Here is a 17,607-nt window from a genome sequence, read left to right as displayed (position 1 = left end):
GACATAATCATCCCCTCAGGGACAATACAAAGAAACCAACAAGACAGAGCCCCATAAGTGATTACAATGATTGCTAGGGCCTGAGGGCTCAATACAGCTAGAAAGGGGTGAGGGGCCTGGAGAAGGTTATAAAGAGACACAGGCCAAGAGCAGGGCAGTTAGGTGCCCTTCCCCAAGGCGGGAATGGCCTGGGAGAAACCAGAAGGGTTGACAGGGTTGGAATGCAGCCAGTATCAGGGCAGAGGGTTCAGGATAGAAGGCCAGGCCAGGCCAGGCCAGTGCGAGAGTTTGGATTCAGATTTCTGTGGGATCAGAGGCAGTGGTGCGTAGAAACGCAGAGAAAGCACAGCCTGGGTTAGCCTGTGAAGTCATGTGACCACTGCCACCTCAGGAACTCCATTCAGAGTGCACAGCATCACTGAAATACTGGTTCAAGTGGTTTGTTTCTCCTTTCTTGTTTGGGGGAATAGGACTCCTTGAAGTACACTATTTACATGGATTTGCTGATTCCAGGAGGAACAGCTTGCAGTGTGTGCTGCCTTTACAGTAAAGGAGAACCACCCCGAGTTAGCATGCATCTAGACAGAACGCTGCTCCTTCCGAGGCGTCTCTGTGTCTACTGGATCTTCACTAACTGTATCTGTATAAACTTTCCAGCTCAAAGCAATGGGTGTCCACTGTGCTGTCCTCCCCTACTCTGAGCACAGACCTTCTGGTGGGTTTCCCACCTGCCTCATCAGATTCCACTAAGCCTCATGTCCCCAGGCTCATTTAGCTAGAAATAATGTCCATGAGTATTTCTGAATACTTTTCAAACTCAGAATTTCTATTTGCCATGTTCATTGTCTTCCTGATAAAGCTTTGGCTGTGGGTGTCTTTCTTGTTAACAACCAATAACTTAATCTGCATGATCTGACCAATATTTATAAGACACTTGATTGGAATTTGAATTCAAGTATGGGAAAAATATTTCGATGCTTATAAATATTTTCAAACATCAAAAATAGAAAAGATTTATTTGAAGTAAGATATCTGCTGTACCATGATCCAGTATTTATCAAGTTTCCCACAAGCTCCAGTGAATCAATAGGACCATAATGATGGCTCTATCTTTTTTTCCGGATTTGATTTGGTCCAGGGCAAAATAAACAACAAAAACAAATAAATAAATAAAAACAGAGAGAGCTGGCTATGTGATATGTAGCTCTGAGTAAACTATCCCAAGAGGCTGTCCACTGGGGAAAACAAAGTGCTTAACAGAATAACAATTTACAGCAACTCATGGAACAGAGCATCTTACAAAAAGGGATGGCAATATGATTTGGAGCAAGATGATGGTCCACAATAGGAGCCTTCGGAGAAAGAAAGGAAGCAGGTCTTAATGACCACAGGGGTGGAGGTTAGACCTTCACTGGGAAGCTGCTATGATTGCTGGATAGTGAGTGGGGTATTTATTCTAGAGTGAGATCTTTTTCTTCGTGTGGATTTCCATGAGGTTTCCATGTAAATCAGCACATACTGCCCATGCCTCTGCCTCTATATATCATCCATTCTCCATTGAGATGTTCAACTCAAAGGTTGTAAGTGACTATTGGCGAGTATGGAGAGAAGAAAGGATTCTGTGGCTCCCCTGCACCCAGACACTCAGTGCCTGGTGACTATCACTCTATTTTCAAAAAGTAGTATCAAAATAGACTTCTTTACATCTTTAACCAAACTTTGTACCCATAAAGCACCGTCTTAGTCATCTCACCAGCCGGGATTCTTTGGTTGGGTAGATCCAATTCATTACATCCTTTTTGCCATGCTTTAACAATGAGAAGACTCAACCTTCTTCCAAAGTACACATGGCCCCCTTCCACACCTCTCTTGCAGCTTTGTACAAAGATACGCACATCACCAGAGAGGAGGAGACCAGGTATGATGGTTTCCCAACGTGTAATCTTAAACACAGGAGAGGCTGGTAGCCAGTGGTGGGCAACGGATACAAGCTTTGCAGGGGATCTGTTTTCAAATCCTGGGTTCCCATTTAGCTATGACCCTTTTGCAGGTGGGCACAGGTGTCATCTATAAATCAAGGACTAGGATCTTCCTTAGAGGGCTGCATGGAAGCCTGCAGATGAGGTACAGGTGGGGTCTCCCTTGTACCTGGCATGCTGAACCCAGATTTTGGGGCTCTCCCATGTACTGGTATGATAACTGGGGATAACAAGTCGATGGTAGGTACATCAATATGCAGATGGTACATGGAAAGCTCTTAAGATGTTTCCTTACTTTATGTAGATAACCATATTTAGTTAACCACAGAGTTTTCAAATTATACCCATTCTACACAGCACAGATATTCTGACCAGTGTCTTCTGATAAACATGACCAAGCATGAACATTAGAGGGGTTATCTGTGCTATTGCCTGTCACAAGACATTTCTTGAAATGTGTTGAGGCCTTGTCATGGCGTTATAGACAATTTAAGCTTCTGAAGAAAAGAGCCCTCCCTGTTCACAGTGAGGGAGATCTATTGTAAGCAAGCTACATTGATGACTAAGAAATCTGAGTATCTGTTCGGGTTTTAATAAGATTTATCTCCTAACCCCACTTGCCCTCATTCTGCTAGGTTTCCATGCTCACTTGTATTTAGGACTGATGTGAGTCTAAGAGCCCAAGGGACTCACACCATCAGGACTGTTCAGTATATGGACTCTACAAGGCAGGACCTCAGTGTTCCCAGGATGGAGTCAATTACAGTCACCTAGACTGTCTGTGAAAATCCATATCTGTTCCCACAAGGAAGTACAGAGGACACAGGGCAAGCCTTGTTTTCTTCCTGTGGGCTGATACGCAGGTTCCTCAGCTTCCGGGAGTCTGAGAGTCTGTCCCATGGCGGCCTATGGAGGGCTCATTTCCAATCACAAATGTTCTAATACTGTCAGCACTGTCTTCTATAAGTTATTACGTTTCTAGTCCAGAATATTTTTGGTAGCCATCTTGAGCTCCCTTCCCCCAGGCTCGGGATACATTGATGGTACTGACCAAGCTTTCAGTAAGCTTTTTGAGCACTTTAAAGACAGTCATTAAACTTTTTAACAATTAAAGATAATTTACTTAGAAGAAGACGATTTCTGCATATGCCAAGGAAATGATGTACAAAACAGTCCTGGATAAGCTTAAAAAATGAGCACAATGAAGAGTCAGGAGGGGAAGTTAGCAGGGGGTGTACTTTTAAAATAACATGGTCAGGGTGAAGTCCCCTGGGGAAGGTGCTGTCTGAGAAGATGGAGGAACTGGAGCAGTTGGCCAGGAGGATTCCCTGAGGACAGAGTTTCCAGATAGAACAGGGCCAGTAAACTCCAACCCAGGGGCTGAATATGCCCTGCTACCTGTTTATAAATAAAGCTTTATTGCCACACAGCATGCCCATTCATCCATGCATTAGCTAGAATGACTTTTGTACTGCAATGGCAGAACTGAAATGTTGCACAGGGCCATTTTGGAGACAAAGACTGAAATTCTTAGTCTGTGGCTCTTCACAGAACAAGTTTTATAATCTTTCAAAGTGAAAGAAGAGCCAGTAGCACTGGGTAGTTTTAAAGGCAAGAGGTCCGTTTAGGACATGGAAGAGACACGGAAGGGGTGGGAGGCCAAAGTGCCACTTTGGCCTCCTCTGACGGTGAAATGGGAGGGATTTAGTTATTGCAGGAAAATTCACAAATGTTCCTCTTGGAGTAATGGACATACATCATGGACGTACATCAATAGAAATGGATGATCAACCTTTGGAAGCTACAGAAGCATAGGAACTGGTCACCAGAGGAAAATCACAGGAGTGAGGGCAGAGCAAGGGGTGCATGCTGAGGAGCACTGGGAGGAGGCTGCACGCTGCCCCTCAGGACACTAGGGGTGCACACGGGCAACGTGCCAGGAGCCAGGACTGCACAAGCCAGCAGAGCAGATCTCACAGGCAATCAAGAGGAAACAGGAACAAAGAGGAGAGCGCTGGCCAGCCCTGAAACTTCCCCATACTTCCACATCTCAGCCACAGCCTGTGGTGCAGCTAGTGCTTGAGTGTCCTCACAGAGAAGCAGGCAGGACACCTGCTAAAGATTACATAGGTAGAAGTGTAAAGATTCACATGAGCAGGTCCCAGGAGGCTGTAGGACTCTGTTTCCATATGGTCCTGCACCTCCTCCCCTGGCTCTTACAGTCTTTCTGCCCCTCCTTCTGCAATGGTCACTGAACCCCGTGTGGCTGATGTTTATATAGGAGACCTGTGCAAGGATGCACACTCTGCAGATTCTTATTCTCTGTGCTTTGGTCCACTCGATGGGAGGGAATTCATGGGTGGTACTGTAACCATAGCCAAATATACATAACTAGAGAGATCATAGATCTTAGAGAAAACCCTAAGACTGTCATATCTTAGATAAATGTAATTTCTTACCATATGTTAATTATGAATCCTTATATTTACAGGCAAGAATGTCAGTCACCACTGATCAAAGAAGCTTCTTTTGCAACAGGAGAATGAAGATTTTTTTCTTCAGAAGAGTGTTTTAAGTAATAACTAACCAAGTACCACAAAGCAAAGCAATGGGAAAATGGGAGTGACCGAAGGGCTTACCATTGAGCCATTTGGAGTTGTACTGAGCAGTGCGAAGAGGGGGCAAAGAGCCCAGGCTTCGGTAAATGGCTGGATCTCGTCCTGGAAAGTCCATGGCTGTTGCAGCATAGAGCTCCCCGCTGGCTGTGAGCAGAGCTGTGGAATTGTGCTGGGGGCTGTAGGGACAGCGGGCCATACCACTGATCTGATCATGGACCTCAGTCAGGTTACTTAACTGTGGATGAAGATGAGAGGCAAAGCAGTTATCCCTGAGAAGCCCCTTGAATGGTGCTAATGGACCCCGTTTTCCCCTGTCCCAAGTGGGAGATGTGCCATGCACACTCTGGGATATGTGAGCTATGGAAAGCTTTAATAATCTGACTTTATAAAAACAGCCCACTGCAGTCATGGCTAGAGAATCCATCAATCACTCTCAATCCTATAGCTACTGAACTTCATGCTACTGATAAAAAATATGAAGCAATATTATTGTATACATGGCTTTGAATTATGATGTATGAGTACTGATTCTTCCACTTTAATGAAGAACCCAACTTTAATGTTTATAGTACATAAAGAACAGCTAAGAACAATGCACATTACATTAATTTAATACAGTTTTAAAAATTATGAATAACCTTAAATACTACTGAGAGCTAAAGCATGTGTGAATATTCCACATCATGTAGTATACACTTCATATACTTTTCTTGCCCCCGTTTAGTCTTCAGAAAGTCACCTGGATGTCAGGAGGCAGCTTGCAGGAATTTGGCTTTGTAAATGCTGGTCCTGACCAACACTCTGAATGAAGAAAGCTCCGGGGTTATTGGGAAATTTTGACAAGACTCATGTTGGTTCTTGACTCTTAACCAAGTGAACAGATAGTGTAGATGGTTTATACAAGGACATACAAGTCTACTGCATCCTCTGCCATTGGAAATACAGTCCTAGAGAAGTACTGTAGAGTCCTTAGAGCTCTGATTCTTCCTTTATAAAACCAGCCCCGAAGAGTAACATCCGTATGTGTAGATGTTGAGGGTGGGATGAGAACAGCGTGTGAGACGTGGGGAACTGTTGATGACACCACCTTTCATCACCAGCCTTGTCCCTAACTACCAATAGCTGGACATTAATTGTTAAATAATGAACAGGAAGCCTAGATGATGAGCTACGGTTTAAAGAGAAACCGTATGACCTATAAATTTACATAATGGCGTTTCCTGGTTCCCAAGGAAGATTAAATTAATATAGTGAATTAGAAAGATAGCATGCATGTCTAATGATCCTGTCATGCTTCCATAGTGGGATGTGCACGATGAAACTTCCTGCCTATAAAGAGAGGTGTACTTTACTTTGCCTATGGATGTTTATTCCTTTCATTTGTGACACACTTCTTATCCAGTTTATAGACACTATATTCCTACGGATTTTACAACATTTTAGTAATTAATAGTATTTCTAACATAATTAAGAAAGGAGAATGTTTATGATTAATATTTAGGGTCATTCATAGAGAAAATGCTTATTAAAATAGTTTTGAAGTATATTTAGGTACATAAGCTACAATTAACATCTGGTTCTTCATGTAACTAACAGTTCTGATTGATTAGACATAGAATACAATCTCTGTCTGTAATTGTACAGAGTTCCACAACTGGTCACACAAAGAGATAGTGTCTGTGAGATGCCCAACTCTAAATGACACATTTACAATGGAACCTCTATACCTAAGCCTCATGGAGCATAATGGAACAAGGGGTAGAGAGAGTATTAATGCATCTCTCAACTCTCATCAATGACGTTCCCTCATGCAACAGGGCAATGAACACTAAGGACACAAATGGCTAAAGCATAGAGAATGAGAGTCTGAAGAGTGTGGGTCCTTGAACAGGACTCCTATATTAAACTTCACCCACCCAGAGCTCAGGGACCATTGCAGAAGAGGAGGCAGAAAGACTGTAAAAGCCAGGGGAGGAGGTGAATTACCATATAGAAAGAGAGTCTTCTAGGCTTTTGGTACCTTGCTCATATGAACTTATAGGAATGGTGACAGCATGCAAAAGACCCATGGAAACTCAAGCAGACAAATACCCAGCATAGAACCGTGGAAATGGACAGCAGCCCCAATCTTAGCTGAAGAAATATTGGGCAGCTGATTACTGCTGGGTGAGGGAGCGTTGATCTTCTTTAAGGGAGTGACTCTAGATAGGCTGACTAGACCCCAATGGATGAACTTTCACTGAGTGATGTCTGGGGACACTAGCTTGAATTGATGGGCCTTAACATAAATGACAGAATGCATGAAATCTAGTAGGGGTACTACGAGACTGTGCTGACGAGGAAGGGGGTATAAAGATGATTAAAACATTATGTATGAAATACACAAAAATTCAATTAAAATAAGCAAAAATAAATAAATCTTTACTATATTCTTAAATGAAATTAAAAAAACAAATATTTATTCAACTTTGCCAAAGGTTATTTTAAGCTGAAGAGTAATATCCTGGTATACCAAAAAGCATTTAAAGTGAAGTTTTAAATAAACATATCATGTTTGACTCTGCCTGATACTAAGTTTTGTTGAAGCTCAATGGAGACATACCGAGCGGTTGGTGCAGACAGGCGTGAAAGCATTTGTCCCGCAGGTGAATAACCGGTCCCCACCCACTAACAGCACACGGATGTAGTTCTGACATTCTTCCTGGAAAAGAAAAATATAAGAAGCACATTAGCTGAAGACAAGGGGGATGGGTGAGCATGGAGGTGGCCAGCTAGGGAAAGGAAAAGGAAAGCTTTCCCATGTGTTGACCGAAAGCAACAAGAGTGTGAGGTGTGGTGGGCTGACGAGGCTTCAGGGGATGAATCCACATTCGGGAATGTTTAGGGAACAAAAATTGGACTCCATAGGCATTGAAAACAAATGATACAAAACGAGGGCATACAGAATGGGGATATCTGAGAGGAGATGGGGAAGGGGTGTGAATATGATCAAAATATCTTGTAATGTATTTTGAGACCTGGTATGGTGATCCCTGAAGCACTTCTCTTTGTGCTGGGGGTGGCTTTGCCTATCTGGGGTCTTTTGTGATGCCATGTGAAATTTAGGCTTTTTAAAAAAAATGTCTGTTCAAACTATCATGGGGCTTTTGATTGGGACTACATTGGATCTATAAACTGCTTTTGATAGGCTGGCCATTTCCACAATATTCTGACAATCCATTAGCATGGGAGGTCTTTCCATCTTTGCGTGGCTTCCTTAATCTTTTTGTTCAAAGATCCAAAATTGTCATTGTAGAGATCTTTAATGCCTTTGGTTAGGTTTATTCCTAGGTATGTTTCTGCGGCTATTGTGAATTGGAGTTATTTCAATGAACTCTTTCTCTCTTTGCTTGTTATTGGTATGTAGAAAGGCTACCGAGTTGGGTAAATTGATTTTGTATTCCCCAATAATGTTCTGGGTCATTTGGGTGTCTGTTGTGATGTCTCCACTTTTGTCTCTGATTTTGTTGGATTTGCTCTTTTTTTTTTCTTTTGGGTAGTTGTGTTATGGGTCTGACTGTCTTGTTCATGTTTTCAAAGAAAGAAGTCTTAGATTCACTGATTTTTCTGTATTGTTTTCTTTGTTTCCATTTTATTGATTTCTGCTTTAGTTTTTATTGTTTCTTCTCTGCTGGGTTTGGATTTGGCTTGTTCTTGCTTTTCCAAATTCTTGAGTTGTATCTTTAAGTCATTTATTTGTGCTCATTCGGATTTTTACAGCTACAAATTTCCCTCTTAGGACTGATTTTGCTATGTCTCAGAGGTTTTGTTGTGTTGTGTTATTGTTTTTCATTTAGTTCCAGGAATATTTTTATTGCTTTCTTGATTTCTTCTCTGACAAACTCACTATTTAGGAGTGTGTTGTTAAATTTAAATGAGCTCTTGTAGTTACTAGAGCTTCTTTTACTGTTGATAAGATATATTATGTTGTGGTTCAATATTATTGGAATTATTTATTATTGGAATTATTTCAATATTTTTGTATGTGCTGAGGTTTGTTTTGTGCCCCAGTATGTGGTCTATTGTAGGGAAACTTCCATGGGCTGCTGAGAGGAATATGTGTTCTTTGGTGCTTGACTGCACCTATTTTTGATGACAGGACATACTTTGGACACAGGTCTTGGAACAACTGAGCTTGAACTTCCCTGGGAGCCTCCTCCCTAATGACTAACTTTCATAGTATCGGAGGTTAGTACAGAAGTTGCTAAGGGAGAAAATCAACCAATGGACCAAACCAGCTGTAATGCCTGATGGCCATAACAATGACCTGGACAGTAAAGTGACTCTGCTGGCAGAGCAGTTAGCATTTTAATCTTAGGTATCTTACATCATTGGACTTAAGGCCTGCTCAGTGGGAGGGAATTCATGTGTGGTATTGTAAACATAACCAAATACACAAGGCTGAAGAGGTCATAAATCCTAGATATAAACCTATTTCTGTCACATCCCCAGACAAATGTAATTTCTTACTGTATACTAAAAATGTATCCTCATAATTTCAAGCAAGTACATGTCTCACCACTCATCAAAGAAACTTCATTTTGCAACAGATGGAGATTATTACAGAGTTCCACAACTGATCAAAGTCAAAATGCAGAGAACAAATGTCTGTGAGATACTCAGCCCTAAGTGTACATCTACAATGCAACCTCTACACCTAAGGTTCAGGGAACATAATGGAACAGGGGCAGAGAGAATATTAACGCATCTCTCAACTCACCAGAAAAGCTTCCTCATGCAACAGATGGAGAAAAACATAGAAGGCTACAAACGGCCAAAAATGTAAATAAGAGACTGCAGAGAGTGTGTGCCTGGATGAGACTCCTATATCAAACCTCTGCAACCCAGGGCTCAGGGACCATTGCAGAAGAGGGGGAGGAAGGACTGTAAGAGCCAGGGTGATGGATGACCACAAGGAAACAGTTTCCCAAGTGGCTTGCAATTTGCTCCTGTGAACTTAAAGCAATATTGACAGCATGCACAAGATCCATGAAGACTCAAAGCAAATAAAAATCCAGCACAGAAATGGAGAAGTGGGTAGGAAGTCCCAGCCTTAGCTGAAAAAAATATTGGCAGGTGATTACTGCAGGGTGAGCATGAATTGGTATTCTGTAAGGGAGTATCCACAGATAGGTAGACCAGGCTCCAGTGCATGGAGTCACATGGAGGGACATTCGAGGACATAAACTTGATTCGATCTGCCTAAATATATATGTCAGGGTGCAAGAAATTAGGTAGGGGAGGTCTAAATATGATCAAGATGTATGAAATGGATAACAATTCAGTAAAAATACTTTGTGTGAAATTCTAAAGAATGAATAAAAATATTACTTAAAAAAAACCAACAAACCTGATAACCTGATGCCTGTACTTGGACACTCGTTCAATAGATAGTGTTTATAAAGGTAACTACATGTACAATTTCATATTCCAATTATAAGTCTTCTTTTGACAAAATTTTTTGAATTTTAATACAAACTTAAAATTTTCTTAAATACATATAATACCTCTATGATACTGATCGACTGCCTTAGAAAACTTACTGGTCCATCAAAAAAATGTTGAAATCTTGCCCAATGAAGAAGGTTACACATGGAAATTATCTACAAATTGGAACAAGATGCTCATTATGGGCTCAGACTAATCAAATTGCATGACATGTATGCATGGAAATGTCATAATGAAACCCATTATTTTATAGAAATATATGTTAAAACTACCTTAAACACATTGCAACTCTCTGTCAACACTTTAACTCTTTTACAAATAAAAATGTAAATAACAAGTAAATGTGGCTCAGAACATTTAAGACAGAATCTCATGCTGAGGTGTAACTTAAAAATGCTTGCATACTGTTTTATTTTAGAACTTCTATGGAAAGAGGAGGGCAGTGACAGACATGTGGGCAACTGGTAGTTTAAGAAAATTAGAGGAACAAAGACATGAAGGAGGACAGACTGTTGCTTCAATTGAAGTAGAATATAAGCGGTATGTGTCCATAAGTGGGACCATGTGACAGCAAGGGCCCCTTCATCCAGTAGTTAGTGATTAGCCATGCTATGGTAGCCTGGGTGCTAGGGGTTACAATTCAGACAGAAAAAAATGTAACACATACATATGGAAGTATATAGGAAGATATGTATATATATGTGTATATATATATGTATGTATATCTCCTACATTAAACCTCTACAACCTCTCTCTCAATAGATGATAGATAGATAGATAGATAGATAGATAGATAGATAGATAGACAGATAGAGATATAGATAACACACACACACACACACACACACACACACACACGGCTTTAACATTTACCGTGGAGCTGTCCACATGCTTTAATGAAGAAACACAGCTTCCACAGCCCCAAAAAGAAAGGGAAATTTCCTGGAAGAGGAAGTTTTAAGGAAAGGGCATGCTTTAGTGGCATTTCCTGGAGGAGGTGCTTGTAGGATGCAAAGGAGGAGACAGTCAGGGAAATGGATCACTCCTGGGCATGGTGCATAGGGGAAGCATGGGAATTTCACTGTGCACACAAGAGGTAACACATAGGTTGTGATGTCAGAAAGAGCCCAGGTAGGCCAGGCTAGTCCATGTACATTGGACTCTGAATGTGAATTAATCTCATGTTTGTTGTTAAAGACTACTTAGGAATCCATGTTGAACAGAGACACAGAGAGATTGGAGTGAGGTAGGTGGGTAGGGCAACACTTCTAAAATTGAGCTCTTGACATCTGTGTCTGGGTCAAGGTGTGCTATGAAGCAACAAAGCCAGATCTGGCAAATCAATCAGATCTGGTGACTGGACTTGCAAAGTGTTCCGTGATACCGTGATGATTTGAATCTCAGTGTTTGAAATTGTGACAATGTGGACTCGATGGTACAGAAATTTCTTCTACCACATAGAGCCCCAATTTCAGTAGCAGTGTGGATTTGCAAAATCCAATCTGCTGCACAGCCTGGCTATGATCGTGCCAAGTGCTCACACGTGTAAATTTGTGTTATAAGAAGAAACAAGATACCAAACACACATGATCGTTTTGCCCTGTTGCCAACGATATCAACACACCGTGACTGGCTGATAAAACCAAGGAAGAATAATATAACAAACAGTTCATGCTAACTCTCAGAAGAACTGGGAAGTAATATACGTAACTGTGTAACTGCTTGGGTACTGAGAAGGAAGAAAGTTCAGGAGAGTTCCACAGAGGAAGAACAACACAAAAGGCTTCAAAGAACCAGGTGGTACCCATTCCAGGAATGGGACCAGCACACATACACTCAGGATGTGGCAGGCAGAAGATCAAAGGAAACCTACTAACCCAGGAAACCTACACCAACACATCTTCCAGAAACCAAGGCTGAGTGTGTATGATGGCCATAAGAGACACAGAGCTGTGCTAATAACACTGTAAGAAAGACTGGATGGAAAATTACAAACAGCGCAGGGGGCTGGAGCTTTTTTCCATTTCTTTGGTTACTGCCTTTTGAATTCTTTCAAGAAAAAGGCAAGACAAGGCAAGATATAAAAGAACTGTTCTTTGCTTTAAAGCAAGTGGCCACCCCAAGGACTGAGTTGCACTAGAGAAAACCATACTGCCCTAAACACATCCAAGCAGAAATTGTTCCAAGAAAACCATCCAATTGAAAAGGCATGATTTCAGGGCTGAGTTCTATAGACCTGAGCAAGAAAGCACATGCAATCCAGTCAACTATGGAAGGAAAAGAACAATTGAGATAGTAAACAAGGTGTTTATGTAAATCCCCCCAAATAAAAGCACAGCATCAGTGAGTTTGGAAAAATGGCATTCTCCTAAAGGCACATCACAAGCCTTATGGGAAGCAAACCGTCTGCTGGGGTATGTGATAACCTGGACATATAAGTGTGTATAAGAGGAGCTTGGGAAACTCAAGTGGTCCTTTAATCAGAGAAACAAGGATTAAGGCAGACAATTATTTCAAGTGCTGTTGAAGATAAGGAAGCACATTCTGACAATCAGGACAACAGAAACATTCACTGGGCTCCATTCCCGGCCAGTTTTCCCAAGGTGAGTGTTGGGTCATGGCTGTGATCAAGATGGCTGGAGAAGGCCAGGGCAGCACCTTTCTAACAAGATGGAGGACAGACCATGGAGGGTTTCATGGAGACCCCAGAGGACCATATGAAAAATGGAACCTTGTGTGCATAATAGGATATTTTCTACAAGAGCACGGTTATATGGATTTCCAGTCTTACAAGGAAGAGGGTGAGGAAGAAGGCTGAGTTGTCACTAGTAGAGTCAACCTGAGCTTGCTCACAGGTCCTTCAAATATGACCCGTAGAGGTGGGTCATATCTGAGAGTCTTAGTCACCTCACGACCCAAGCTCATCCAGTTGTGTGTCTTAGCTCAGCATTTGGCCTTCCTGCATCCACTCCCTCAAGTGCACCCTCCTCTTTAATACACAAATTGCCTCTTCTGATTCTAAAAGAATGGATATGAATCTGAAAAAAGTAGATATTTAAAGCAATAACATTCTTTTAAAGGAAGATTAAGTGAGTTAATGAAAAACAGAAAGAAAAAAGTAGAGATGCTTAGTTAGGGGACATAATATAAGTTTTGGGATCATAGAGTCAAATTGAAGACTGAACAAATATGGCCTATGGTACCTGGGTATGTGGCAGTTGGTCCCCTGATGGTTATTCTAAGACTCCTATTCTTGGTAGAAGATCTACTGGAAATGCAGTTTGTGAAACTCAGTTATGAACTCAGCCTTTTCATGGGTTACCTGGAACTGCTAAAATATTGCTTGGAATCACTGCTTTGAAATATGGGCAGAGTGTATGTGGAAGACTCTGTAGGGGATTCTTTTAATGGTTTTTCTCATAAATCAGCATGTTAAAATGTCTATGTTCTGTTTTTTATCTAAGAACTTTTTATTCAATTTCATTTCTCAACTATAAAAATGAACTAAAAGGATTTAATAAATTCTTATTCTCTGAGAAGTCATAGGGCACCTCTCTGAGGCCACCAGCAGCTGTTGCCACATGGCTTCTCTGGTTGATAATGAGAGTCATCTATCTACGTTTGCATAATACCACTTGAACATTAAAATGACCCACGTGCACCAGTATCCATGGGCAGGTCAACTTGTCCTTGCCTTGACTTTGAATTGAGAGTTGAGGTGTGTGGTCACTGAACCAGCAGAAAAGTCTTAGTGATAAGCAATGCAGGATGGATGTTCACTTGGTCCCAAGAGCACAGCATCGGCTCCACGACAGCAAACATGCATTTCAGGAAGCTTTGCTTATTAGTAAAGTAGTTTTGTCTTATAAAATTTCATCTTTCTCCCCCTTCCTAAATAAATCTGTTCTGCTTATCAAAGACTATGTAGCTATATTCAGATATGACTGTCAAAAAGGTGGACCCTCCAGTGTCCCCTCAGTACCACCCAGTCCATGGGTTACCCATCAGGTATAGAGAGCTGAGAATCGGGTAGGAAGGCTGACAGCCTTCACGTTAACTGCAATGCTCGTGGTACAACAATGTGTCTTTCCCTTAGTGATGTGTTACCTTTGTGTGCATTTAAGGTAATGAAAACCAACAGTTTATGGTGTTTACATGAGCCTTTTAGTAGCTGAATGCAGAGCAGCCAAAGTCATGGTTATCAGGTGATTTTCAAGAAGCTATATGCCATAATCAGATAGATATATGAATATATGTAATTATATACACATACACACACATATATGTGCGTGTGTGTGCATTTGTGTGTGTGTGTATGTGTGTAGGTGTATGTGCATGTATACATACAGTAATGATTCAATACATTACTAATGGTACCAGTGGGAACTGGTTCTGAGAATCCTTATTGATATCAAATCTAAGCATGCTTAAGTCCCTAGATAAAATGATGCAGGATTTTAATCTAAGCTATACATATTTTACCATAATCTTTGAATTACCTGTAGGTTATTTTTTATACTACACAGATACCTATATAGTATCAATGCTATATAAATATCTCGTGTTATGTAGAGAATAAATGTAAAGAAAAAAATAATTCCTTTAAAAAAAAACACAAAATATGGCATGCACAATCATCACAAGATGTCAGTATCTAACTTGAGGGGTCTTTAGTTCTTAAGCCAATCTTATAGAACACAGGCAGGTTTAGGGACCCCACATGCATTGATGGACACAGAGCTTTTCAAAACATTGGCATTTCAGGCAAAAATATCAAGCTCCAGCTCTCCACCTCCATCCTCCAGGCAGACAGAGTCATGTTTTTCTTTTCTTAGTCACTAGTTTACCTTGACACAAGCATAATTTGGTAGCTCGGAAGTACAACATCAGGAAAGATGACAGAACCCTGGATTCTGATCAGAACTATCCCACTAGCCAGCACAATAATTCTAGGAACTCAGTGTCAAAAATCCTGAAATGACATCATGAACCAGAACATTTTGAAAATTATGAAGTGTTATAAAAGCACAAAGCAGCTCTCTCATTCCCTTAATAATCAGTTGTGTTTCCTTTGCAATGTTCCTAAATGCCATGGGGGAGGCAGCTGAGTCCAGACACAATAACCTGCCACAGACAAGGCGCTCTTGTTAGATGCTGAGACAACTGACTATTGTGTCTAAAATAATATTTATGTGAAATGTATTTATAGAGGTCCAGAGTTTGATTTCTATAATATATTTCTGAGACAATGGCGTGCAACTGCTTCTGCATCAATAAAAACTGATCCTTCCGCCTGCTCTAATGCATGCAATATTTACTGCATTACAGGCACAGTGATCTGAAATGTGTGCAAGTAAATTAGAACTCAAATCTTTTGCAGAACTGGAAGTCCCAGTACCTACTTTATTTTAAAGCCTTAATCAGAGATTAGGATAACTTCTTTCTGCATGAAGGGAGGCCTTTGTTTGATCCAGCAGCAGCAGGGGGCAGAAGGGTGTCCTATGGGTTATCCTGAGCTCTGCAGCTAGTTGAAGAATGTTCTCACCAGAGAAGTGGGTGTGACAGCAGCCCCACTTCAGACCCAGCCCCCTCCTTCCACACACTGCATTCTAGCGGGTGGGCAGTGAGATTCATTGTGCTGTATGGCACACACCACTTCTGAGAATAGGAAAGAAATGAGTTCAGTTAAAATGGCTAGAATTTTTCTCATTTTTGAGGTGTCACATTTTGCATTATTCTTTTTATTTCAGGGAGAACTTTGTAATACAGTACACATTCTCAGAATACTACAGCATAAGCAAAATAATAAAAGAAATTGTTTTCCTTATAAACTCATAATCACTAAGGAAAGCCTGGATTCCATTTCTGCAAAAAGACAATAATTTCAGTCAAACGGACTGAAAATGTTGCCCAGTTTGGCTCCTGGGAAGTGTCAGCACAGGGACACTGGGCTGTCTGAATTCAGGGCCAGCTTGTTGAGAGACTGAGCTTGGGGCGGCTTCTTCTTCACTTAGGAGGTTGCTTTCCTTTTTATGTCTGCAGCGTGGGTTCCTCACAGGGTGGTAATCATGTCAGTCACCATTTTGAGAAAGTAAAAGAGATGTGCAACAGGAAAGGAGATTTCACAGGAGGTCAAGCGTCCTTGGGTCTCATTCCCCGGAAGGCTGCAGTGCTGTCTGCTCCAACATAGTAACAAAGCTTCCACCTCATTTTGTAAATATGGACTTCCATTTTACACTTTCTGGGTTTTTTTTTTTTTTTTTGGAAATGGAGTCCTAGTGTTTTACAGGCTGGCCACAAATGCCAGGGTTCCTCCTGTCCTCCTGATTCCATCTTCCCAGGAGCTGGAATTATAAGGCGGGGCCAATGCAACAAGCTCATCAAGCACAATGTTGCCACATAAACCAATTCTATTTCAGTGGGGCACCGGGTAATCATTATACTTAATGCAACCTAAGAGATAGTGTGATTTAGCTTTCTCAGAATGTATGGTAGTTGGAATGTATCTTCATTTATCTCAACATATTACACTTAAAAAATCCAACCCACACAGTTTGAATCAACTGATAATTATGAAGATTTTTTATTATTCTTAATCCACTAAACCGAAAAACATGAACTATCAAGGGAGGATTTTATGTGATCATATTTGTTCTCCTGGCTTTTGTTTTTGGCATCAAGAAAACTCAAATGTAGCACAGTGACAACCTGTCCCTTTAAGGGAACAAGGGTACATTAACAACTGGGTACGGACGATACTTTTCTAATGAACTAAATCTCTAAATACAAAGTAACCAAATGCCATGGCTTAAGGTAAAATATGGGTCAATTTGCATTTAGCAGAAGCAATTTCCCTCTCTGAGTACAAATAATATTCTAGAAAATAAAAACCATTTGGAATCTTAGATGGCTTAGAGCCTATACTACAGAGAAACTTGTAAACAGGTGAAATCACCTCTGCTCTCCTCATATTCACAAGGAACACAAGGAAATTGAAGTCCATGGAGGGAAAGAATTAACTGTCAGTATTTTGAAAAGTCTGTGAAACAAATGCATATGTAGTTTCCTAGTCAAATACCCATGGCTGGGGAGGTCATAGATCTTAGAGGAGAATCTACTGTGGCCACTTTTCCTAAAATAATATAATTTCTAACTATATTCTAAATACTTATCCTTATACCCACAGATAAGTATAAGACTCATCAAAGAAGTTTGTTTTTTGTTTTTGTTTTTGTTTTACAACAGATGGAGACTCTTACAGAGATTCACAACTGGTCAAAATGCAACTAAGTGATGATCCTGAGGTTCCCAACCCCAAATGATTCATCTACAATGCAACACCTACACCTAAGTTTCAGGGAACTTCATGGAAGAGAGGCTGTTAGAGCAGAGGACTACGACACCTGCTGTTAGATAGCTTCTTCTCAACATGACAGGGAAGGTTCACTCATGAAATCTCAACAATATGGTTGTCTAAACAAAGACCTGCACAAAGACAACACCAGTTAACATGCCAATGTGGA

General features: G+C 40.9%; 1 protein-coding gene across 4 annotated transcripts in view; it reads right to left on the bottom strand.

The window, feature by feature from the left end:
• Nucleotides 1–17,607, bottom strand: part of Sema5a (semaphorin 5A) — a 487,535-nt gene that overhangs the window by 151,134 nt on the left and 318,794 nt on the right. For all 4 annotated transcript variants that reach the window (XM_029565663.1, XM_008837641.3, XM_029565665.1 and 1 more), the window contains 2 exons: nucleotides 7,200–7,298; nucleotides 4,619–4,832 (listed from right to left, as the gene is read on the bottom strand). In XM_029565663.1, the coding sequence (XP_029421523.1) occupies nucleotides 4,619–4,832; nucleotides 7,200–7,298 (313 nt within the window). The remainder of the gene's footprint in view (nucleotides 1–4,618; nucleotides 4,833–7,199; nucleotides 7,299–17,607) is intronic.

This window comes from Nannospalax galili, unplaced genomic scaffold, assembly GCF_000622305.1.
Source record: "Nannospalax galili isolate Female #2095 unplaced genomic scaffold, S.galili_v1.0 scaffold698, whole genome shotgun sequence".
Lineage (NCBI taxonomy): Eukaryota > Metazoa > Chordata > Mammalia > Rodentia > Spalacidae > Nannospalax > Nannospalax galili.
Note: the sequence above shows the minus strand (reverse complement) of the source record. Positions and strands in the feature narration are given on the sequence as shown.